The sequence below is a fragment of the Peromyscus eremicus genome, chromosome 6 (assembly GCF_949786415.1).
Source record: "Peromyscus eremicus chromosome 6, PerEre_H2_v1, whole genome shotgun sequence".
NCBI lineage: Eukaryota > Metazoa > Chordata > Mammalia > Rodentia > Cricetidae > Peromyscus > Peromyscus eremicus.
Genome location: NC_081421.1, coordinates 108686512 through 108710638, shown reverse-complemented (window position 1 = coordinate 108710638; position 24127 = coordinate 108686512). Strand labels below are relative to the sequence as shown.

Below are 24127 nucleotides of genomic sequence, written 5' to 3'. Positions count from 1 at the left end.
AAAAGGTATGGGGGGGTGTGAACCCACACTGTGGACTGTTTACAGGTTCCAGGTATTTGGCTCAGGGGTTTTCACACATATCAAATTATTTAATCTTCCCAGCTTCCCACAGAACACATGTAGTGACCTCATTTTCAGATGAGGAAATAAAAAACAGAGGTTTTAAGTTACTTACGTGCATCTGACCCTGACCCTCAGAGCTGACATTGGAGTTCAAGCTGGGCATTGTGAGGAACCGGTACTTTCCGGGCTTGCTCCGTGATGGAGACCTGTTGTTCTAAAGAAGGTGGATTGGCTTCTGCCTTCCGTGTTGTGGCTATTTGCACTGTATTTAAGTGAAATGCCATTTGAGAGATGTTTAAGTAGTTTTTTTTTTTTTATCACATTTACTTTACTTTTTATTTATGTATTTTCAATGCACATGTGGAAGTCAGGGGAGAACTTTCTGGCGTCAGTTCTCTCTTCCCACCATGTGGGGCCCAGTGTGACTCAGGTCGTCAGGGTTGGTAGCAAGCACCTTACCCACTGAGCCCTCTCACTGGCCATCTCATTCAAACTTGCACTAGAGAATAAAATATTAAAGCATTAAAATAAAGCTGCCCAGAAAGCATCCTAAAATAGTAGGCCTGACTGTCCGTCTTTTGAGAAAGGACATCGAGCTTCCTGAGTAACTAAGTGAGGCAAACACCAACGGAAATATGAGTGAAGGTGCTCTGGAGAGGAAAATGGGAGGCAAGAATGAAAGGAGACTGGCAACAAAGTCCTTCAAGGAAATGTCATAGTTACGGAGAGCAGGACATGCATCCGTTACAAAGCTTCTCATCATCTTCCTCCCACGTTGGGGCCCGTGTGTTCTAATTGCTTTCCAGGCAGTTAGAAATGGAAGGTATCTTGGGACCATGACCATCTAATTTCTCCTTTACAAATGAACAAACAGACCCGATGAGAAAAAGACAGCAAATATCCACATCCCCATTCCTCAAGCTGCCTCCAGACGAATCCATTTCTTCAAACCTTGGTTTATACATGCCAACTCTTGCCCACAATTGAGAGTGGTTGGCACACAGCAGAGATTCCCACGGCAACGACACCTGAGGCCGGGAGTAACTGTGGCGTGAGGGGCAGACCCACACACAGATTGTCCATAAGCCATTTGACAACCCCGGGTCCTCAGGCACATTATACCCCCTCTTCGAGCTTTGACCTTGGTTTCATCATCAACTAAAACTGCCAGTTCATACTTTGCTGCCTCCTTGTGAAGACAGAATGACTTCAGATGTAGAAGACTCTCAGAATGATTCTTGACACAAGCGTTCACCATTATGACTCATTCACTAAACCCCTTGGTGGCCATTAATTCTGTCAGATTCACGGCAAGAGCTGTGAGTTCTTTGGTCTAGCAGGAAACAAGTAACGACAGATGTGTCCATCAAATGTTTGTCTTGTAGTGGGTAGCCGGTCCAGCTTTGGCCTGGAAGTACCACCCCCTCTGAGGCTTCCGTAACTGTCACGCCTACAAGGCGGAGCCGAGAGAGCTCCCCATCCGGATCTCGGGTGTTCAGGGGTCCTCTCTCAGGTCTGCGGCATGACAGTTACGGAAGCCTCAAAGGGGTTGGTACTTCCAGGTCAGAGATGGACCGGCTACCCACTACAATGTCTCCTCAGATTTTAAACCCTAGTGTACTCGTATGTGTGGCAGAATCAAGGGACCACTCCAAACTAAGTGATCTGACTTGGCTTGGACATTTGAATAGAATCTTCTGCCCTAGCTAACTGGTCTACTGGCCTTTTTAGTGTGTTTCTCCCTGGGAGACTAAACATGGAGTAGTAAAGCTGCTATAGTTGTAAATGAATGTTGGCTAAATTATGTCAAGCAAGCACCAAGGCAGATAGGAAGAAGAACTGGACTATTCATTTAAAACACCCCACCCCTAAAAAGCCACATCCCACTGGCAGGGACAGAAGAACATGTGTTGACAATTGCAAAGTTATTTTCTGAACCCCGGAGCGGTAGAAACAAAATGTGGGTGCCTATTATTTCATATATTTAATTTAATAAGTATGGATTGAGTGCCAATCACCAGGTGGACACTGCTAACCACTGATAAAATAGAGAGGTGAGTTAGATATCATCCTTTAAAAATTATTATTTTCTGTGTGTGAGTGTTTGGCCTGCATGTATGCCTATACCACAAGTGTGCCTGATGCCACAGAGATCAGAAGAGGTCATTAGATCCCCTGGAACTAGAGCTACAGATGCTTGTGAGCCACCATGTATGTATGTTCTGGGAACTGAACCCAGGTCCTCTGCAAGAGCAATAAGTGCTCTTAACCACTAAGTCACTGCTCTAGGCCCCTCCAAAACCATTCTTTGTCTCAAACACTTTATGGTCCATCTGGGAGACCTAACAAGCAAACTTGAGTACAATAAATATGAAAATGAAAGTTTCCAAAACAATACCTGAGGCCTGAGGCCATTCCTGTCTTTTTTCTGAGTGTCATCTAGAGTTCATCTAGAATTCTATCTATAGGAGTCCCTTAACACAATCATGGTAATGGGTATGGAGTTATAGATGCCACATAAACTGTCACATAAACTCCATTATCCATCAGTCCATCAAATTAGAATGCCTATGTTGGTCCAGCTCTGATCATCTAAATATGCACCTCTACTGAGCACGTCTGAAGCCAGGCTTCATATCTGTGACAGGAAGCAACCTTCATGAAGTTCAGAAACTGAAGTGAAACTTGGAACCAAGTGGCCAGGACAGGCAGTTTCTGATCTGCTTCCCTCTCGGTCCTCAGCCACGCCCATCCCCCCCCCCCCCACCTCTCCACGTGCACCTGCCTCCCCATCGCTTTTCATCTGACTCTTCTAACCAAGTCCTGTGGTCCCTTTGTCTAAGTTCACCAACCCAGAGTGTCTTTCCTGTAGAGTGAAGATACTGTCTCGGGCTTTGGGTGGAAGTTATGAGTTGTGTGTGCATCTCTAGCTGGCTAAATTAAAAAACACTGGAGTACAGCGGGGAGAGAAAATGCTTTAGTACACTCGCCCAGAATGCAAGGACAAGCTGAACAAGAGAGCAAAGGGAACCAGCTCAGTAGTCACAGCCAGTCCGAGGCTGTCAGTGATGGACATGTCTGCAGGGGCCTAGCCCCACGCTTCTCAAAAATGGGCCTCCAGCAGTGTTTGTGAAGCCAGGAAATAGCACTCAGCCTCTACTGAAGCTACTGAGCCTTCTTTCCAAAAGAGGAACTAAATGAAGTGAATCCAGTTAGTTCACACATGCACACATGCATGCATGCACACTAGAGCGTGTGCACATGTGGATGCGTGCACACATGTGAGGGGGAGAGAAAAAGAGAGGGAGTGAGTAATGCAAAGAGGACTTAGAGTGTGAGGCCAGAGAGATGGCCCAGCAGTTAAAAGTGCTTGCTCCCCTTGCTGAGGGCCAGAGTTTGGTTCCAAGCACCCATTTCAGGCAGGTGAGCTGCCTGTAACTCCAACTCCAGGGGATCTGACACACTCTGACCTCTGCAGACATCAGCATGCACAAGCACACAAATACAGATGAACAGACAGACAGACACACATGCATACAGACACAGACACGCACGAATAAAATCTTTAAAAAAAATCTAAGTTCTCAAAAATTTAGTCATTAGAGTTTCATTTAAGGACTTTTAAATGTTCTTTACCAAAGAATAATATCTGTTTTGTAATCTTTCTGCAAACACCCTTTATCTGGTGCACAGCTCAGCCTGGAGGAGGAAGTGTAGCTGTTCACACTAGTCAGGGGAAGAACAGAAGCACAGAGGGCCTGCACTAGGTCAGCAGGTACAGAGGGGCAGGGGAGGGGCAGCAGGTACAGAGGAGCAGGGGAGAGTCAGCAGGTACAGAGGGGCAGGGGAGGGGCGCCCAGCCTGGCCTTTGCTGCTGAGTCCAGGGATCTTTCCACAGTGCCAGCCTGCTGCCTGGCATACCGGTGGAGGTGTTTCTTGGCGATAGGACACTAGTGTTGAGCTCACCCAGCGTCTGCAGAGGTGAGCAGTGTTTGCACAGCCCCCGAGCCTGCTCAAAGGCTGCTCTTGGTTTAGATGCCTGTGCTTTCATTCTGACTCGTGCCCCACATATGACTGATGGATTCTCAGAAAGGGTCCCAGTGATTAAAAAAAGAAGAGAAGAAAAAGCACAGACACCATGCAAGAGCAAGACTGGGCCCTCTGATAACCGCCCAGCCATTTGTCATTGTGAGCCTGGGGCTACTGATGTGAATGGGATACACAGAGGGGCCGATGCTCAGCTTCTCTAAAGCAGCATCAGAGACCCTTCCTTTGTCTTTTCTAACCCCCCCACACTGCGTGGCAGCCAGGGTATCTGATTTGACAGTCACTCGTGTCTATATAAGCACTGGACAGTGTTTTGGAGGGTACAGTTATCATTAACATTCTGGGCCTTTGCACCACCAAGGAGGAATTCTGCTGTTACTATTTGCTCCTCTTTTGCCCCAATTTGATGTCTATCCTTCTACAGTTTTTTCAACTTTTCGTTTCAAAGATGGCCACCTATAAGAGACTGTCACCCTACTTCCCACCTTCTGTCTCCTGCCCTTCTTTATTCATTTGTTCATAATGCATCTTGCACCAGAAATGTATTGACCTTGTGCTTCTGGTCCCTGAGTCTTGACTGTCATAGTAAGGGCAGGTACCCCGAGTCTGCTGTGGTGGCCCCATGGCCAACACAAGTATTTGGCACAGAACGAAGCAAATCACCCAGTGATTGACTTACTTATTTCCTTCAGGTCTTGTCTAGTCCTAAATAGAGCTGCTATAGAAAAGACCTCGTTAAAATAAAAAGCAAGAAGGAGGTCGGAGGTAGAGAGAGCTCTTGCCTAGCACATCCAAGACCTTTGGTGTGATCTTTAACAATCCCACCCCCACCCCAGAAAATTAGCAAGAAGCCATTGCAGTAGAGAAAAAGAAAAAGACTCTGGCTTCCTTTGCAGTCAAAGTTTCTAGTTTCTGATTGACTGATCAGTTAGGGAAGTGTACAGAATGGGAAATGTCAGAATGCTGAGTCAGAAGTTTTCGGAGCCTCTGAATCATGTTCCCAGGGCCTATTTGTCTGGGCTGAGTCTCCTTTCTGCCTGGCCCCCTCTTCAGGATGGAAGTGGAAGCCATCGCAAACAAGCTTCCATCTGCTCATGCCATACCCACCCAAGTCCCAGGCTTCCTTAGGGTGCTGGGAGAACATGGGGAGAGGGCTGGGAGGCCCACTGACTGGTGACGTTCGTTTCAATGCTGCTATGCGGTAAGGGCAATAGCATAGATCTTTCCCGGGGTCCTGGGCTTTCTGCTTTGTCTGCCCGGCTTTGTTAAAGTTCACTTCTGGTTATTGCTAAAGGTCTAACTCAACCATCAAGCTTCTTGTGAAAGCCTTGCTGAATATCCCACTTGGTCCTCACTACTCTATGGATCTCATCACCCTGTTCATTTAAATGACTGCATTGATTACTCATCTACATCATGTCATATCTCTGTGCATCCAAGTTATGTGCCTTGTGTGAAGTCGTCACTCTCCAGTTCTGAGAAGATGAGTAAGCACATGTGTATAACGATAGAGGGGCTGGTGAGAAGGTTCAGCTGGGAGAGCACTTGCTTCCCAAGCCTGGCGATGTGGGTTTAACCCCCGGAGTCCCATGGTGGAAGAAGAAAACAGACTCTAAAAGTTGTCCTCTGACCTCCACCTATGACACACTTACACACAGATTAAATAAATAAATAAATAAATAAATAAATAAATAAATAAATAAATAAATAGACTTTACAGTCCAGCCAGTTACCTAGCTAACATTTGGGTCTTCCCTCGGGGTCATACTGGATTATATGTATATGTATGTACGGATGTATATTTCTGTTTTCATTCAGGGACTCTGATTGTTTTGAAACATCCCTATCCAAGAATAGTGGAAGAGCCTTCCATTTATGAATCAGTCCGGGTCCACACAGCAATGCAGACAGGAAGAACAGAAAACGACCTCGTGCCCACTGCACCTTCTGTAAGTGCCCACCATGCCCTTCACTGAACGCCGTCAAATGTAGCAAGAACTAGTTCATGAGCTCATAGAAACAGTCTAGCTTGGAGCCAGCCTAGTGCCACAGCCATAATCCCAGCTCGTGGGAGTCGGAAACTTGAGAGTTGCTATGAGTTCAACCCCAGGCTAAATAGAGAGTTCCTTGTCAGCCAGAGCTGTCTTGTAGGGCCCTGTCCTGTCTTGAAAAGCAAACAAATAAACAACAAACAGTATATTCTAGAGGGGGATATAAAACCCTGGAAAGTAATATAATATTTGAAGCCTATAATTCAGTTCATCTGGCCCAAGGAAAATTAAAAAACAAACAAAAACCAACCCCACAAATGCTTTGGCTGAGTGTTAGCTCAGTGTTTCTTTTCAGTACTTGCCTGGTATTGTGAGGTCCTGGGTTCCATCACCAGTAGAACACACACACACACACACACACACACACACACACACACACACACACACACACAGGGCGGGGGATGTCTTAGTGACAGGATTTAAAAAACTTAGAAAACATCATTGAAATGTCTCTTTAAATAGCCAAACAGGTTCGTGGTAGAGTAGATTCGACAGGTGCTCATGGAGTTCACTAAGCAGTCACTCTGACAAGCTGCTTCCAACTCAGAAAAACAATTTCGTTTGCAATTGAACCATCCATGAAAGAAAAGCCTTCTCCACCTTCACCATAAAACTTGGGGGTGCATCTGGGCATTGTGGTCCACACCTTTAATCCCAGCACTCAAGAGGCAGAGGCAGGCAGATCTCTGAGTTCAAGGCCAACCTGGTCTACAAGAGTGAGTTCCGGGAGGGACAGGACTACATAGAGAAACCCTACATATTTTTTGAAGTACCAAAAAACAAAACTTGGGGTGCTATTTTTTCTAGCCTTCATTCTTCACTGACTGGCACCCACAGAGAGAAAGTATTCATACTTGTTTGCAGCATGAGCCGCGCCCCCCACCCCCACCCCGCTTTAGCATGAGTGTTACAGAGTCACTCATTGTTCCTCCCAGAGTCCATCCATGCATGTTCTGTGAGCCACCGTCTGTAGGTTCCTCCTAGACCCCCCTTCCTTCCTTCCCCATCCTCACAGTTCTACTTGCTTTCTCTTCCTGGAATGCTGAATACTTCTAGTAGGAGAAATTGCAGATGATAAAAATGGCAGTGCCCGAATAAAACACCAGGAACCAATCCTACACTTGGAAAACAGCCACTGGCAGTTATTCAGCAACCGACCATATTAAAACAGATGCAGCCTTCCTATCCCCGAAGTGATTTTGTTTTTTCTATTCTGATGCCAAAAAAGGCTTCCTTATATATACCACATTGGGTGTGATGGTAGGGTCTGGTAATTCCAACACCAGGGAGATTAAATTTGAGGCTAGCCAGGGCTATCAAGCATGATGCTGTGCCAATAAATAAGGAAGAAGGGCTGGGCTTTAGTCAGTGGGTAAGGCACCAGCCACACAACCTGAGGACCTGGTTAAGATCCCCATGGCCATGTAAAAGCAAGACTCGGTAACACACACATCCTTGTTCCCTGTGAGAAGGTAAGAGGCGGAGGCAAGGGAGCCTCTGGAAGCCTCAAGTCCAGCTAGCCTGGTGTATGTCTCTAAGGAGGAAGGAGAAGATACTCAAGGTTGCACTTTGACCTCCATGCACGTGCACACATGCATGCACACATGTGCAGCATATACACAGGAATAATTGCTTGTGTGTTTTTGTAACCTGAATAGTTAATGGTATGCCTTATTTTTACCATTTTCCTACAATCCTCAAAAATTGGTTAAGAAAGATGGCGCATGCGTGTGCTTGCGCTTGCGCGCAGGAGGAGAGGGCTTTGTTAAAGAGCGAAAGGAAGCCTCAGCTGCTAGAACTGGAGAAATCCAGGAAAGCACAGTGAGTGACATGTATTCCAGAGTCAGAGGGGACCAGAGACCAGACCAACACCTACAGTCTGCTCAGTTCTTGTTTTCTATTTTCTAGCCAGCCAGTTCCCTTCAGTTTCCCCTTTCCCCATTCTTAGCTCACTACCCATCACAAAACCACCTCTCTATCAACTGGCTGCTTAACTCCGCATTCTCCTCTGCTAGTCTTCATTCGTTATTGAGAAAAAAATGTATACACTATATTCCGACCACACTTCCCCTCCCCCAACTCGTCCCAGATCCTCCCCATCTCCTACCCACCCAATCCATGCCCTTTCTCTCTTTAAGAAACAAACAAAAACCAAGAAATGTACCACAAAAACAAAACCCAAAATATACAAGCAAAATACCAACAAAACAAAAAAATGCTTCCCGAAAGCAAAATGAGACAAAAAGTCTACAAAAATTCCAGTGAGTTTGCTTTGTGTTGGCCAACTACTCCCCAGGCATTAGGTATACTTTGAAGTGTGATCAGTTAGATGCCATTGAAGAAAATGAATTTTTCCTTTGCCAGCAGGTATCAGCTACAGGTAGTTTCTTAATTAAGGGTGGGAAACCATGTCCACCTTCCCCTCTTGGACCCTGATAGACTTCTGAAGATCAATGGTCAGTGAAACTCTGATTTACAAGTATCTTTTATCAGTAGTAAGAATCAGCCAATATGTAATTGGTAGCTTTGGTCTTAGCAGGGTAGACTAGGACTCTTTAGAGCTAATTATGGAAGTCATGTTACTTTCTGGCTTCCTCCATGTGTCAGAGAGTTCAGCTGCCCAAGCACGTAGGCATTGTAACACAGGAGGGAAGTTTTAGAGTGTTTAGTGCTTGGTCAACAAGGAACACACATTATATAGAGAGGCCTGTGAAATTTATTATGTAATGATACCAACCAAAACAACAAAGACTTTTCATAGATCCTGAACCATACCTCATCACTCTTTGCTTATGGAATTCTGGATTGGCATGGTTGAGGGAAGAGTTCTGGTTGGATTGGAATTCTTGTCCCCTACTGAACACAACAGCTCTTTGTTTACTAATTGTCCCAAATGGCCATCTGATGTGGCACCTCTGTCTCCCAGTGCAAGCTCTGAGGTGTCCACACTTCTGTTTTCTCTTTTGAGAATTCAGTTCCTGTCCGAGCCCTGTCTGTGGAGGAAGAACATTACATCATACTCCTAGAAGAAGAACTTGCTTGAAGTAAAAATGAAAGCAGCCCCATTTCCCCCAAATGCAGGCACTTACATAAAATTACTTAACATCCTTTGTCAACTGCATTTAGGGAAATTATTATTCATGTATTGTAAACAGCAAAGCATTAGGTTCCTGAGGTAAGATTAAATTTAATTAATTCATTTGTTAAACAAACTGTTTTACGTGCCCACCAGCTTTAAGCGTTGTGATTCTTGCGGTAAATTGAGCTCCCATTTTAGTACATAATACCTAAAAGGTTAAGGGGAAGACAGGGCAACCTCTCTGAGAAAGTAGTAACATTTGAACAGAAATGTCATTTAAAGGAATGAGAAAATATGTTATGTGTGTATATGAAATTGTCAACACATAAAAATCTCTTTTTATTTTTTAAAGAAAGGAAGGAACAGTTCACATTTAAGAAGTAACAAGATAGAGTAGGCAGATAAAGTAGGTAGAAAGTAACACAAATTCTCTGAGGCAGGAATTCCATTGAGGGGCTTTAAGGACCAACAAGATCAGCCAGGCTGGGAGGAGTGAGCCGGAGGGAATCTGAGACACAAAGGCACTGGAGAACCAGCTGGAGTTGCTTCCCAGCAGTAGGAAGGTTGAGGCAAGCTAAGTGTCCTGTTGTGTATGCATGAGGAATCATCATGGTCAAATGCCAACTACCTCCTTCACATGCTCTGAAAGCCTTCACTGTCCAAGACAGAGTCTTTGTTAGGGGTCTTGAGAAAATCTGACAGCATTAGTCACATAATTTAAGTCTTCACATTTTGAAAAAGACCCCTAACTACTAAGTGTTCAGTGGACTTGTTGCTAAGTTAGAGGCAAGGAGACCTCTTAGGACACGAACTGGTCACCTTCAAGATAAGGTATAAGCCAACATGATGATAGGCTGAATGTAGTTATACTCCAGGAGTCAATGTATTTCAAGTTTCTGACTCAGATTGGCTTAGTGAAATTTGCTGATCAATAGAGTGTAAGCAATCTCCATCCGCTATTCCTGCTGCCCATCCCCCTACCCAGACTTCCTGCTCACTCACGGCTCAGTTCCCGGCCACTGCCCCCCTCCTGTCACTGCAGACGTCTACTTTACTGACTTCTCTGTGAAGCCACACTGGCTGCCACCTTCACCTGTTTGGAAAGAAGCCCTCGTCCACCCCGCATCACCACCCACACCAAGCTGCTGCTCCGACAGCCATGTGAATTCCTCCTGTTCCCTGCTTGGGCTCCACCACTCTGTGTCAAGGTGCACAAATGTCCACACACTCATTCCATCTGAGGACAGCGAGGGAGGCAGCTTGGCTAATCCTTTACTGTTGAACATTTAGGTTGTTCCTAACCTGGAGCTGTTTCAAACATCTTCTCTGCTACGGATCATATCAGGTTTAAGGATAAGTCTGCCATACAGTTATGTCAGTTCTCATATCTGGAAACTCTGGGTCAGATTATATTCTCAGCCTTTCCATCTTCAGCATTTCACTTACCAAGATCACAGAAAATACTAGACATTAGTATATTAATTCGAGAGAGGTAATATTGAATGAGTAGCATTATTTCTTAGCTTGAATTCAGTGGTTAATTCTATCAGGATCCTTTACAAAACATTTTACCCTTAATCATTTTATCTCTTTATTACCTGTAGCAACCCAAAATGATAATTTTTAAAAGTTTTCTTAATAATTAACTTAGTTTAATTACTTTTTTTTAATTTTCAATTTTTAAAAAATTTTAAGTGTATGCTGTTTGTGTTTTGCCTGCATGTATGTCTGTGCATTATCTGCATGCCTGGTGTCCTCAGAGGCCAAAAAGGGCATTGGGTCCCCTTGAACTGAATTGTGGGTGGCTGTGATTACTATGTGGGTACTGGGAATTGAACCCAGGTCCTCTGGAAAAGCAACAAGTGCTTTTAACCACTGAGCCATCTCTCCAGCCCCTCAGTTTAATTTCTTCAACATCAAAATAAATCACAGTGATTATGTGATATCAGACTCAGCAATATTGATTAACTTTACTGAAATGCACAGTTAGGAAGTTCATCTTGACTTCTCTGCCATCAGAATTCCAGAAGTGGCTCTGGGTTATTTCTCCTCTCTGGTTCTTTGAACTTTGGTGGTTCCTCTTTCTATTCGGTAGGAAGAATTCACCTCAGGAAAAAACACTCTGGAAATTCCCATAAGAAGAACCCTGACATCAACAAAGTCATTTCCCAGTTCTTATTTGTTTTCTTCTCTATAATGAAAGATATATTACGAGAGCACATTAGAACAAAATAACCTCCCAGGAATTCAGTTTGTTCAGAAGGTTATGGGATTATGAAGGTTAGGGTCCCAGGCCTATGTAGATTTCCCCTCCATTCATAATTCATAGATGCTAAATACTGCTGTTACTTTTGAACTCATGAAATATAGATTAAAACAAATGATTCATTTGTATTTCAAATCCTATTTTGAATAGATGAAGTATAAATACATTTACACTCCTGAATATCTTCTTCATGGGATGTGAGTCTCATGAGATGGCTTTGGAGTGGAGAAGAACACGTAGGAGGAGGAAGACTGTAATAAAACAAATGTTGATAATTCTGCTTCTTAGTTCTTAAAACTTTAAAAGACAAAGCCCTGGAATAAAGAAACTCTTTTATTTTTCTTAATATACTGTTCCAAATGTAATGATCTCTCGGTAGCTGTCAGTATTTCCAAGACCCCACATAGAAGCCAGTGTCCTTAGACATCAAAGACCCTTCTATAAAGTGGCACAGTATTTGCATAAACTATATGCATCCTCCCTGTACTTCAAATCAGATTTCTTATCACACCAGTGTAATATAAATACCAGGTAAATGGTTAATAGACTATTTGTTTGGGGGATGATAAGTAAAAGAATCCGTACATGTTCAATACAGACTCAGCGCTCTTTTCAAATGTTTCAGTCCATGGTTTGTGAACCCAAGAGTGCAGAGCTGATAGATACAGAGGCTTAAGGCCAATTGCACTATGGAGCACCCATGACATATGAGTGCTTATACACTAGGATTCCTACAGCAATACAAGCTGCTGCTGTTCACAATGCGCACTGACAAATACCGGTGGGTAATTATTTTCAAATCACGAACTTGAGGTAATAGAGAGCCTTTCCAGCGATGCCTGTTGATATGGAAAACACCAGACAATCCAGTCCACAAAGTGTCTCCCACAGCACCTGGGAGAGTTTCAAGAGCCAGGTGAAGAACGAGAGAGGACCAGGTAAAGATGAGCAGCGAGCATGTTCTTCCTAGAGTAGGGCGGAGGGCCAAGCCTGCAGCTTGCCTGGAGTAAGGTCTCGTCCCCTAGCACAGGAAGATAAACTAGGACGGAACACAGGCCAAATGCGACAATTCTGGGCTTCATTCTGGCCTTTTTCTTTTGCAGCTCGGCACCAAGGAAGGCTATCTCACCAAGCAGGGCGGCCTGGTAAAGGTAAGGGAGTGTGGTTTGCTCATGCCACCACAGGAAAGACAACACACCATAGACTCATCTCTTAAAATTGACATATATATATTTTTAAAGGAAAATTATAAACTTATTTTAAGCCACTTATATTTACCTGAAAAATAACTTGACTGTTCTCTGGCCAAGCCCTGTGTAAGTAACCTGCAGTCCATATTAAAAAGGAAGCACGGTGGAGCACGTTCAGTGGAAGGGTTAAGAACAAAGGGGCTAAATTAACCCTTGAACGTTTCTGCTCTTTTTGTTTTTAACATAAAAGTCAAACTTTTATACAATGCTCACTGAAAGGTAGGCCAAATACATCACTGGTGCTTTAAAAAAATATGTTATAACATGCCAAAGTAAACATAATTTAGATCTTTACAAGTCCAGGGCACCTGACTGCTCCCTGTCTGCAATTGTACCTGTAGTGTTCTGTTAAACTTACATGTGTCATGGCCACCGTCATTCAACATATCAGCTCCACTCATGCTTTGTCGGCTCTTGTCTGTTTTAGGGGTCAAGGTCTTACCCCTTCTCCTGTGAACCAAGCTGCTTGACTCTATCCTAATCATGCAGTTATCCATGTCCTCACTCGGCTGGATTCTCCCTGAGGGTGGGAGACATTCACATTTGTACCCTGTTTTTTGGTTTGTTTGTTTTGTATTCAGATAGGGTCTCACTCACAGCCCAGGATGACCTCAGACGTACAACCTTTCTTCTCAGGGCCCGTAGAGTTAGGATTACAGGTGTGCACAACCATGCCTGGCCTGAACATTTATTCCTGAATCTTCTATTGTCTCTTTTGAGTGGGTGCATTGCCAGCTGAGACAGATCGGCACTTTGTTAGGATATAGGAAGGAAGTAGCAAGGTTTTGTTGTGAGTCCATGGCTCTTCAGGAGAGGTTCAGTGTCATGTGGTTAAAGGTTCCTAAACCTCAACTGGCTTATTTGTGAAATAATAGCAATAATAATGATAATAATAATAGATGGCCTTGCTTTATATGTGCTAGTTATCATATATTTAACTAAATATATATTATATATAAAAATAAAATTTCAAGAGTATACATGAATATATATGTAAATTTCTGGTGTGGGGATATAGCTCATAGAAGGTTCTCAAAACTGATATCTTTTTTTTATTATAGTGTCAATAAAATAGAAACTTGAGTGGCTTGTTAGAAATCACCTTGAATGTTTACAACAGCTGCATTATTCATTTAAATAAGCTGGCGGTATTTCTATTGTGATCTTAGAACACAGAAAAATCATTTTTTTAATAGCTATTTTGAAACTTTTCTCAAAAGTGATAGATAAAAATATTTTAGACTTATTTTTATCTTATCTTTTATATACTTTTAAAATGAAAATAAACTATCAAGTTTAAATATTACATTCTGTACTCAAAACTTAAATTTTCCCCCTCAGACCTGGAAAACAAGATGGTTCACTTTGCAGAGGAACGAACTGAAATATTTCAAAGACCAGATGGTGAGAAAGACATCAGCACCCCACTCCCCCTTAGTCATCAGTTCTGTAAGGTCCCCAGCACCCTCCGAAACAGAGTCCAGAGACCCGAGCCTTTTCAGTTTGTGTTTATAATGGGGGTGGGGTACACTTGCCACAGAGTGTGTTTGGAGTCAGAGGACGAGCTGTGGGAGTTGTTTCTCTCCTTCCAAAATGTGATCCTGGGAATCAATCTCTGGTCACTGGGCTGGATTTGGCCACAAGCATCTTTACCCACTGAGCCGTCTCCCAAGCCAAGGTGTGGGCACTTGATCCCTGATCAGCTCTGACTCCGTGGTTTGCCTCCAGAGGCCGCCAGGTCAGCACAGCTGTCCCTCTGTGTGGGGCAATGGAATTCTTCCCTTGCCATACTTTAACAATTGTCCCTATGAAGCAATTTCTCCTTTTATTAATAGCATATCCATTGCTTGGGTCCATTTTATCATGCCAACTTAAAATGATTCTCCTTCCTTTTTGTATACAAATTTTCTGCAGAAGTAGAAGTTTATAAAAAGGATGGGAGAAAATATAACTCCTTTCCATGTGCTAAAAATCTATCTCTGTCTGATGTAAATTGACAAAAGCAACCTCTTTTTTAAAAAGATGTATTTTATTCTAAGTTATGTGTGTGAGTATGTGTCTGTTTTTTGGGTATGTGCACGCGAGTATTGGTGCCAGCCCTGAGGCATGGAGACTCTTGGTGCTGGAGTTACAGGCAGTTTTGAGCTGCCTGATGTGGGTGCTGGGCATCGAACACAGATCCTCTGCAAGAGCGGGTCACCCTCCTAACCACTGAGCCATCTGTGTAGCCCAGCAATGTCTTCCCATTGCTCAGTCTGTGAAAGGCTAGTTCCCTTTGCCAGGCTTTCCCATCCTCCATCGTCTTCATGAAAGGAAATTGACAGTTGCATGCAGCAGAAACCTTGTAAAGGAGTGAGGGATGGACACACATGTCTGTTTATTCTTATGACATAGTTTGCTTTTCCCCCCAGTCACCAGAGCCAATTCGGATCCTAGACCTAAGGGAGTGCTCAGCTGTTCAATTTGATTACTCACAGGAAAGAGTAAACTGTTTCTGGTAAGTTACTTTCATAAAGGAAATGTTTCTAAAAGTCTTTAAGCCAAGGAGTAAAAAAGCTACCTGTCTTAACGTGTACATGTCTGGATCAGAGGGACATGAACCTAACCCAAGGTTAGCATGTTAGCGCCTCCAGTGCAGAGGACACATGCCTGGTCTACAGTGGCTTCCACAAAGAGGCAGGTTGGCTAGGTTCAGGCTCTGCACTGCACAGCTGGAACACATTCAGCCATTCATGTCTCAACACAACTTCCTCCCTGGAGATTTTCCTCTCAAGTTTAATTATCCTTTAGCCAGCTCCAATGATGGTCGATCTGTATTGTTAGGGCAGTGTCTGGCTGACAGGTGGAAGTGTTTTGCTCTGATACAATTAGCATACTATGAAACACTTCTGATACAAACAGCATCTTGATAAAGGAAGGCATGTTTTCTTCTCTACCAACTTTTGTCTGAAAGTTTCTCATACTTACCCAGACTGCAAGATGTCAACTTTTCTCTGTCTAACCTCAGCGCGTTAAGAACTTGACAGATTTTCTTCATCACTTCTTTTCCTAAACCAGTTGAAAGAAAGTTGCCGAGATACAGCATCCTGATCACATCCCCTCTGAAAATAAAGACAGTATATATAGAACTTAATTTTGCTATTACACCTGAGAAAGTGAACAATGTACAGTATCGACCAGCGACAGGCATCTTTTTAATACCTGCCCTATGATCTAGCAAAGGTTTGTTTTTCTTGAGTAACAGGAACTTGAGAGGCAGGTGTACTGTGACAAGGTCTCACCCACAGTCTTTATCATCCTCTTAACTTTCCTCCAGCTGGCTCCTTCAGATCCAGGTGGCCACTTTCAGCCCTCATGTTTTCACAGACATGACAAAAGACGTATCAGCCATGCCTGGCCCTTTGTATCAGGAAAGCCAATGTTTCTCTGGAAACCTTGCCCTGTGAAGCTTCTGCATGACTCACTGGCTGCAACATAAATTATCATAATATCATCATAATTGTAACTGGCTTAAACTAATTAGAATTTATTGCCCGGGCTTCTGTTTGCAAGAAGAAAGGGAAATTTGTGTGAATTTATAGAGCAACTCACAATGTCTCCCCCAGGGAGTATCAATGACAACTCCAGAAACCAGTTTACACTTAGCATGGTGTCCAATGTATCCATTGTCAGCATCCCTCCCTCTCCAGCCCTATCTACTCACCCACTCACCCATCCATAGGCCTGATAGATACAAGATGTGCCTGAATTTCAGCTCAAGGCAGGAGGATCAGGAATTCAAGGTCATTCTCCGCTACATAGCAAGTTTGAGGCCAGCCTAGCATACATGAAAAAAAAAAATACAGATAGGAAAAAATAGTATTTATGTCTTGATTGTGAGGATAGAAAGACTAACCAAGACATGTTAGTGTTAACTTTATCACTCAAATAATTTTGACTAAATAATCAGAGGCAGCAAGATGAAGACTTATCACATACCTTCCCAATCTTTTATGCTGAAAGAAAGGTTCGTTTTCTTTATGACAGAGATTAAGTCATGGGAAGAAATGGGTGAAATAGCAAACTGAGGTATTTTTGGTCCCCTTTTCCTACGTAGTCTTTCTATATCCAGGAGGAAGTGTTGCCCTCCTTAAAGCAGCCAGTACAACTGAGTTCTTTCAGCAAACCCTCTTATGTGCCTGGCTTGTCCTTTAACCCATGGACAGGCTCTGGACCACTGTGGGGCTTGACTGAATAGACTTATATTCCACCGAAGGTATGCACAACAAAAGGAGGTGGGTGTGACCTGGACATACACTTCTGTGAAGTCTCCCGGGAGAATACAAATCTCACTTGTAATAACACAAACTTAAAACTTCCTAGGCATTCCTACCGTTGCTGCAGGAACTGCTCTGTGTGCACCAGTTCTTCAAAGTCGCCCTGATAATTACGGGAGCCCTCATCAGTTCTTCTTCCCCTGGAGGCGCTCAGGCTTTCAACCAGGATATATTCAACTAGCCATACTGACTGTCACACGTTCTTTCTTTTCTTTCGCCAGCTTAGTGTTTCCATTCAGGACATTTTATCTCTGTGCAAAGACAGGAGTTGAAGCTGATGAATGGATCAAAATACTGCGATGGAAGTTGGTGAGCTTTTTTGTTTTGTTTTGTTTTTCGAGACAGGGTTTCTCTGTGTGGCTTTGCGCCTTTCCTGGAACTTGCTTTGGAACCAGGCGGGCCTTGAACTCACAAAGATCCACCTGCCTCTGCCTCCCAAGTGCTGGGATTAAAGGCATGTGCCACCACCACCACCCGGCGGAAGTTGGTGACTTTTAAAAGTCCCCGGAAGTCTTGTCTTGATAACTAATGTGTTGATGACGTAAGGTATACTCCAGTTATCAGAGCAGGTCCCAGAATCAAAGGGAAGTCTGTTTGCAACTCTGTGGAATAATCTGTGCTTGCTTAAGGGATATTAAAGGAAAGAGGAGGTTGTAAGAAGGAAGGGTGGCGTTGTGCTTGGCCTTCAGCACAGCCTCAGTCGTAGCTCCTGGCCGTCTTCCTGTAAGGTGTGTTGGTCAGCCCCATTTTCTCTGGAAGAGAATATTGGGATTGGAAGGTCTCAGAGAGGGACGTTGACATATGCTTCAACTTGGAAAGCCTTTCAATTGTCAAGGAGGGAGCTTGGGGAGGAGCTTGGTTCTCAAAGCTGCACATTGTGTATCAAGCACCAAAGGTGTTTGATCTTCCTGCTATGTACTTCCCAAAGGGAAGAGAGTTAAAATAATTCACCAATCCTTACATTTTTCACCATGTATGTTATAGAGTTGATAGTCAAGTACAAGTTGTCTAAAATTTCCTGTAAGTGTAATTAATATGTTGGCAGAGTTTTTCATTGGGACCACTGGTCCGTTCTGTCTTGCCAGCTGGCTCCCAAATAACCACACAGAGACTTATTAATTATAAGCGCTCGGCTGTTATGGCTTAGGCTTGTTGCTAACTAGCTCTTACATCTTAAATTAGCTCATATTTCTTATCTACACTCTATCACATGGTGGTACCTTTTTTGGCACTGCATGTTCATCTCATGCTTCCACTGCGTCTGGCTGGTGACTCCGCCTCCTTCTTTCCTGCCTAACTTCTACCTGCCTAGCTATTGGTTGTTTAGCCCTTTATTAAACCAAGCAGAGTGACAAATCTTCACAGTGTACAAAAGGATTATTCCATAGTAGTGAGATTATATATTAGTCTGGTTTTTATTTCTTTCATGAAATGCACGAGGCAAGCTACTTATGAAATAAAAGAGGTTCACAGTGTTTGAGGTTCAAGGGCATAGCACTCACATCAGCTCAGCTTCTGAGGAAGACCTCTTGGGAAATGAAGACAGGGATATGTGGAGGATGGGAACCTCACACTTCCAAACAGGAAGCCAGAGATCAAGTGGGGTTGAGGGGGTGTGGGTCAAGCTCAGACTTCTAGAACTCTCTCCAGCGCAGTACTCCCTTCCAATGGCAGTGTAACAGTAACATAAGGACATCCTAGTAAGTCCTTTCTTATAAAGGCTTGATCATATCAATGCCACCACCCTTGGGAACAAGCCTTTACATACTTACTATCTTGAAACCTATGGTGTATTCAAAGGCAAAACACCTTTTCCTTTTTTTTTTTTTTTTTTTTTTTTGGTTTTTCGAGGCAAGGTTTCTCTGTGTAGCTTTGCGCCTTTCCTGGGACTCACTTGGTAGCCCAGGCTGGCCTCGAACTCACAGAGATCGGCTTGCCTCTGCCTCCCGAGTGCTGGGATTAAAGGCGTGTGCCACCACCGCCCGGCGAAAACACCTTTTTCTTAATCAGTGTGTGTGTGTGTGTGTGTGTAGTTATTGTATCTATAGGTCTGAAAACGGATATCCTTAAAGCCAGGCTTATAGCTCAGTGATAGGAACAGTCCTCCCTGGTGAAAAGGTATGTGTGTGTGGGAGGGGGGCAGCTGTGAACATTGCTGAGCATCCATGTGTTTTGGTTTTTGGTTTTTGTCTTTTTGGTTTGAAATCCAAGTTAATACAGTGCCCATTCTGAGACTGCTTCTGTGCTGATTCTGAGTGGGGAAGGCTTTGTCATGGCCAACCTAGGCTGAAAATGACTCCATTTCTAATTCCATGTATTTTGTTATTATAAGAATGACACATAATTATTATAGAAAATTTAAATTTGAAAGCAGTTCAAATGTGTATTTTCAGACTTCTGGCCAACTGGATCTTTAAGAACATAGCCCTTCTCTGGTGGTTTTCACTGGTTCCTTCCTCTTAACAGTATATTATCAGCATCTTTCAAAGTCCACAACTGCAGACCTGAGTCTTCCTTTGGATTGGACAGTGCTGTGTCTGTGCTTTCCTAGGAAAGTATCAGATCGATTCCCAAAGTGTAACATTGTAACAGCCACTTTACTATGTCTGCAGTGAAAATTAAAAACAAACATTAGGCGGGGAGGCATGTCTATAATCCCAGCACTCAGGAGGCAGAGGCAGGAAGATCTCTGTGAGTTCAAGGCCAGCCTAGTCGACAGAGCAAGATCCAGGACAGGCACCAAAACTACACGGAGAAAATCTTGTCTCGAAAAACCAAACCAACCCACCAAACAAACAAACACTAAAACTTGGTAGAGGTGTGGTAATTTATAGCAGAATGTCTCCTTTACTGCTCAACATGTCTTCCTTACTATTTCAGAGTCAGTATCTCAAAATGACTCAACAATAGATGTACCTATGTTTTATTACAGTCAAAACTAAGAAAACAGCTGGACCAAGGAGAGGATACTGTGCGATCTCGGTCATTCATCTTCAAATAGAACTTTCTTGGCTCGGGCAAAGTGGAACGTTCCAGGTGCTCTGATCTGCGGCAGGCTTCAGAGGGAAGGTCATTAAAGGATTTCCTCGGAAAACAAACACAAAGTAGACCGTGGTGGGGAGCTGGATGTGGTTTGCTGATTCACAGAAAACAGCTGGCTGGACCAGCCATCTGCTCAAGACCGTGGAAGCAGCACCCGGCTGATGGAAACTGCCTAACTCCCACTTCCAGGTGGAGCCACTCTCAGAACACGGTGCAAGAAGAAGAGTTTGCTCTCACGAGGCTCAGGCTTGTTGACTTCAGCTGCCTGGCGTCCTGCCTCAAGTCACTGTTGGCACAACTTAACTTCAGATGTGTTATTAAACAGCAGTATGTTGGGGGCTCAGGCTGCTCCTTTAGGAAGCAATTTAAGATAATAAACACCAAGGACTTTCAAAGGAGGGGCTGGTTCTGTTTTGTTTATATACAAAAACCTCAAATAGGGCTGAAGAGGTGGCTCAGCCATTAGAAGTGCGTCTGCTTTTGCAGAGAACCTGAGTTCCGTTTCTAGGACCCCAGACCAAGTGGCTCACGAACACCTCTATCTCCAGCTTCAGTGGGAACAGATGCCTCTGATGACCTTGGGCACCTGCACACAGGTACACATACTCACACACATGCACATAATGCAAAAAATCATTTAAAAAGTTTTCAAAACTAAAACTTAAAAAATGTTCATCCTATCTATTTTTCCTTTCAAACGGCTTAGAAATGAGGCTGGTGAGGTGGCTTGGTAAGCCATCTTAGCATTTACCACGCCACACTCAACAACCTGAGTGGGATTCCCCAAAACTCGCATAGACGTGGAAGCAGAGAACCAACTTCACAAAGTTGTTCTCTGACCTCTACGTGCATGTCAGCATATGTGCCCCACATCACAAATACATACAATAAGTACTTTTTAAAAAGCTTACAAATCCAGTCGATCCTTTACTTCTAATGATAAACTGTAAAAACTACATGTCTTGTGGGTAACTAGACAGGAAAAAGTAAATTAATGTCTAATAAAGGGTGAGGATGTTTTAAACAGCAAGAAAATGCACATTGGAGAAGGGTGATAAGCAGTGGGTGAACTTTAGTTTAATGGTTATCATCGCAAATGTAACACACTTATAAGCACTAAGTTATCTTTAGCTGCCATTTCTTCACATTAGTTGAGACTTCACCATAAAGGATGCCCTCTGTCTCTCTCCAGATCACTGTATGAGAGGAGCCCCGGGAAGCACCCCGAGATTATTAAAGGGCAGCTGCTGTCACATAGCTGTTGCAAACGGCAATACGAGGATTGAATTGGAATGACATACTCGTGTTCAGAGGTCATGAATAGATTCAAACTTCTATTACCATTGCTGATGTGGCTTTTAAAGACGGAAGTTAGAAGGGACACAAAGGGGTGACGAGCCGAGAACTGGTGCCGGGCTGCTGGAACTCTGTTCTTGCAGTAGAAGGAGACAGTGGTTAGCACTTTTGTCAAGATCCCTGAGCAAACAGCTTACAGGAATGATTTACTTCACTTCATGGCTCTAGATGTTTCAGCTCACCGTGGTCAGGGTGTGGTGCAGCAGCTCACGTCATAGCAGGCAGGAAGCAGAGCAAGGCAGTAACAGGAAAGAGAGGAGGCAAGATGGAGACTCCGTACGTCATTGTGAGTGGCATACTTCCAACCAGGCCCCATCTTCCACATTCTGCCACGTCCTAGTAGTCTGTTCAAATTCTGACCCATTTGGGTGAAATAAATGGATTACACCTGTCATTAGGTCAGCCCCCTTCTCTCTGGAATGTCTTCAAGGACATACCCACGAGGTATTTTGGCATTTCTCAAGTTGGCGTCAAGATTCATTCGTAGTACCTTGTTAAATATTTTTTTTCCCTGTTGTTTCAACAGCTGAGACTCAGAAATTGTTTTTTCAAGAGGGTTTTTGGAGCGAGGTTGTGAATCAGTGGTAGACTCCTCACTGCAAGAAGGGGCATTTAACTTGTTATGTTTGTGTTCTATGGAATAAAGCCGTGTCCAGATAAAATGTACTGTTGAGTTGGCAAGTAAACCTCCTCACCTTGAGAGCTAAGGTTTCATTTCCGTAGAAACAAGTCTTTCTTCACGTGTTAAATATTCTTTTTACCTTCTGTAAAATTTATTTATATCCTTCGGTTCTGTTTATTGAATAAAAACTGCATGATTTTGTTGTACTTGTCTAATTATGTTCTTATAACATTTTTATTGCTTTCGGAGTAGAGTAAGGTAGAAAAGACCACTCAGCAACCACTGATACACTAGTGATCTACTCAAAGCACTGCTTGCGCTGCCTTTTTGCCAAGCATGACTTCATCTGCCAACCTGGAACAGGGTGACCAGGAGAAACAGCTGAACCAATGGGTGGTTGCCCTTAACAACCTGCTGACTGCCACTGGAAGCATCTGTAAACTCTTGCTTGGCCACCCACCTTGTGGTTTAGAGTGGAAAATAGGAATACAAGCTGCACCCAGGATGGAAGCCTTCCAGGAGCTGGCCTGGTCGTGGCCCGCCTGTGAGGTTGCCTCTCTTCCACTCACATTACTGCGGGAGCGCTTTCTCCAGAAAGACTCCCTCACACTTTCAAAACTTAGATACAAGGGACTAATATCATAAATAGCAATGATACTACAGTTACAGCAGGAGGCACACAAGACTGGAAGCTTAGGAAACATCTGAGTCCCTCCAGGGATTTAGTTGAATACGGAAAGGGCAATAAATACATACATGACCATATACAGCAGTCAATACTGTGAGGGGTCTGCAAAGCAGGGTAGGAGAGTGGGCAGGGCATTAGACCATGTTAGAGGGGCTGACATGAAATGGGGAAACTACCACACACACCCCCACTTGCCGAGGATCAGGTTATAGGCTTTATAGGCTTTATCTGCTTTTGGTTGTTCAGGGAGACTATCATGCTTTTACCTCCAGAGAAGAGGCTGGTGGTGGTGGTGGGGCTCTTAGCTAGTTCCCCAAACCCAAAATACCACAAGGGAGGGTGTTATGTGTAGATAACAGATCAGAGCAGGGGATGTAGGAGAAAGGTGAGTGAGGCATGTCTCTCCAAGTTCCCCTAAGAAAGACACAGCCAAATGTTGGCAATTGTCAAGATTCCTTCTGGGGAAATCTTACTCCACATACTCCTACAAGGACAGTAAACTCTCCCCTTGGCGAGGGAAGACTAGTGCAGCTGGAGAGGCTGTCCCCTGCTTCAGAGCCCCTGGGCATTAGAACACTGTGAGGTGTGTCATGTCATCCCCGTCCCGTCCCGTCCCCCCCCCCCCCCCCTCTGAAGATGTGAGCCCGCTCAGGCAGAGAGAACATGAAGACTGTGGTAGAGGACATAAGACCCTACTGGCCCATCCTTCCACACTTCAGACCGTCACCAAGGAAATCATACAGTGGAGGGCCAGGGTGGAGCCATGCTTCAAGTAGAGTTGCTTACCCACCTGTGCTGGAGGACCAGCTTTACTTTTTGAAACATTTCTGACCTATCATAGGCAGGGATTCTAGAAAAGTCATTAAAAATGACTTAAGGGGGCTGGAGAGGACCAGAGAGAGGTTCCTAGCATCCACATCAGAGAGTTCACAGCCATTGTAAACTCCAGTGCCTCTTCTGGCCTCTACAGGCACCCCCCCACACACACACCTAGCCCCCCACCACACACATAACACATAAATAATAAAATGAAGTGAAATTATACATCCCATTTTAAATATCAGATTCAGCAGACATCAGATTAGTGTAGATTATTTTTCTTCGGTGCTAGGGAGAGGCACGTTTTTAAGTGCCAATTTCTGTATTTTCTAGCAGTATAGAACAGCCTAGGCTGTGGGCCACATTCTGAGTAGCATAGGTACAGCTGTCTGGCAGGCAAAAGAGGGAAAGCCCAGTTGGGAAGGAATCTATGTGAGGTTAGCAGGCTTTGGGATGCAAATGTTTAGTTAACAGAGTCTGGGGAGGACTCATCTAATCAGCTGAAAAATCTCTACAGCAAGAGGAAAA

General features: G+C 43.9%; 1 protein-coding gene across 1 annotated transcript in view; it reads left to right on the top strand.

Annotated features, from left to right (window-relative positions):
- Dapp1 (dual adaptor of phosphotyrosine and 3-phosphoinositides 1) overlaps positions 1-22298 on the top strand; it is a 49386-nt gene extending 27088 nt beyond the window's left edge. The window contains exons 4-9 of the mRNA XM_059266330.1: positions 5929-6059; positions 12610-12657; positions 14098-14160; positions 15168-15253; positions 17294-17381; positions 20005-22298. Of these exons, the coding sequence (XP_059122313.1) occupies positions 5929-6059; positions 12610-12657; positions 14098-14160; positions 15168-15253; positions 17294-17381; positions 20005-20073 (485 nt within the window). The 3' untranslated portion in view covers positions 20074-22298. The remainder of the gene's footprint in view (positions 1-5928; positions 6060-12609; positions 12658-14097; positions 14161-15167; positions 15254-17293; positions 17382-20004) is intronic.
- The last annotated feature ends 1829 nt before the right edge of the window (positions 22299-24127 follow it).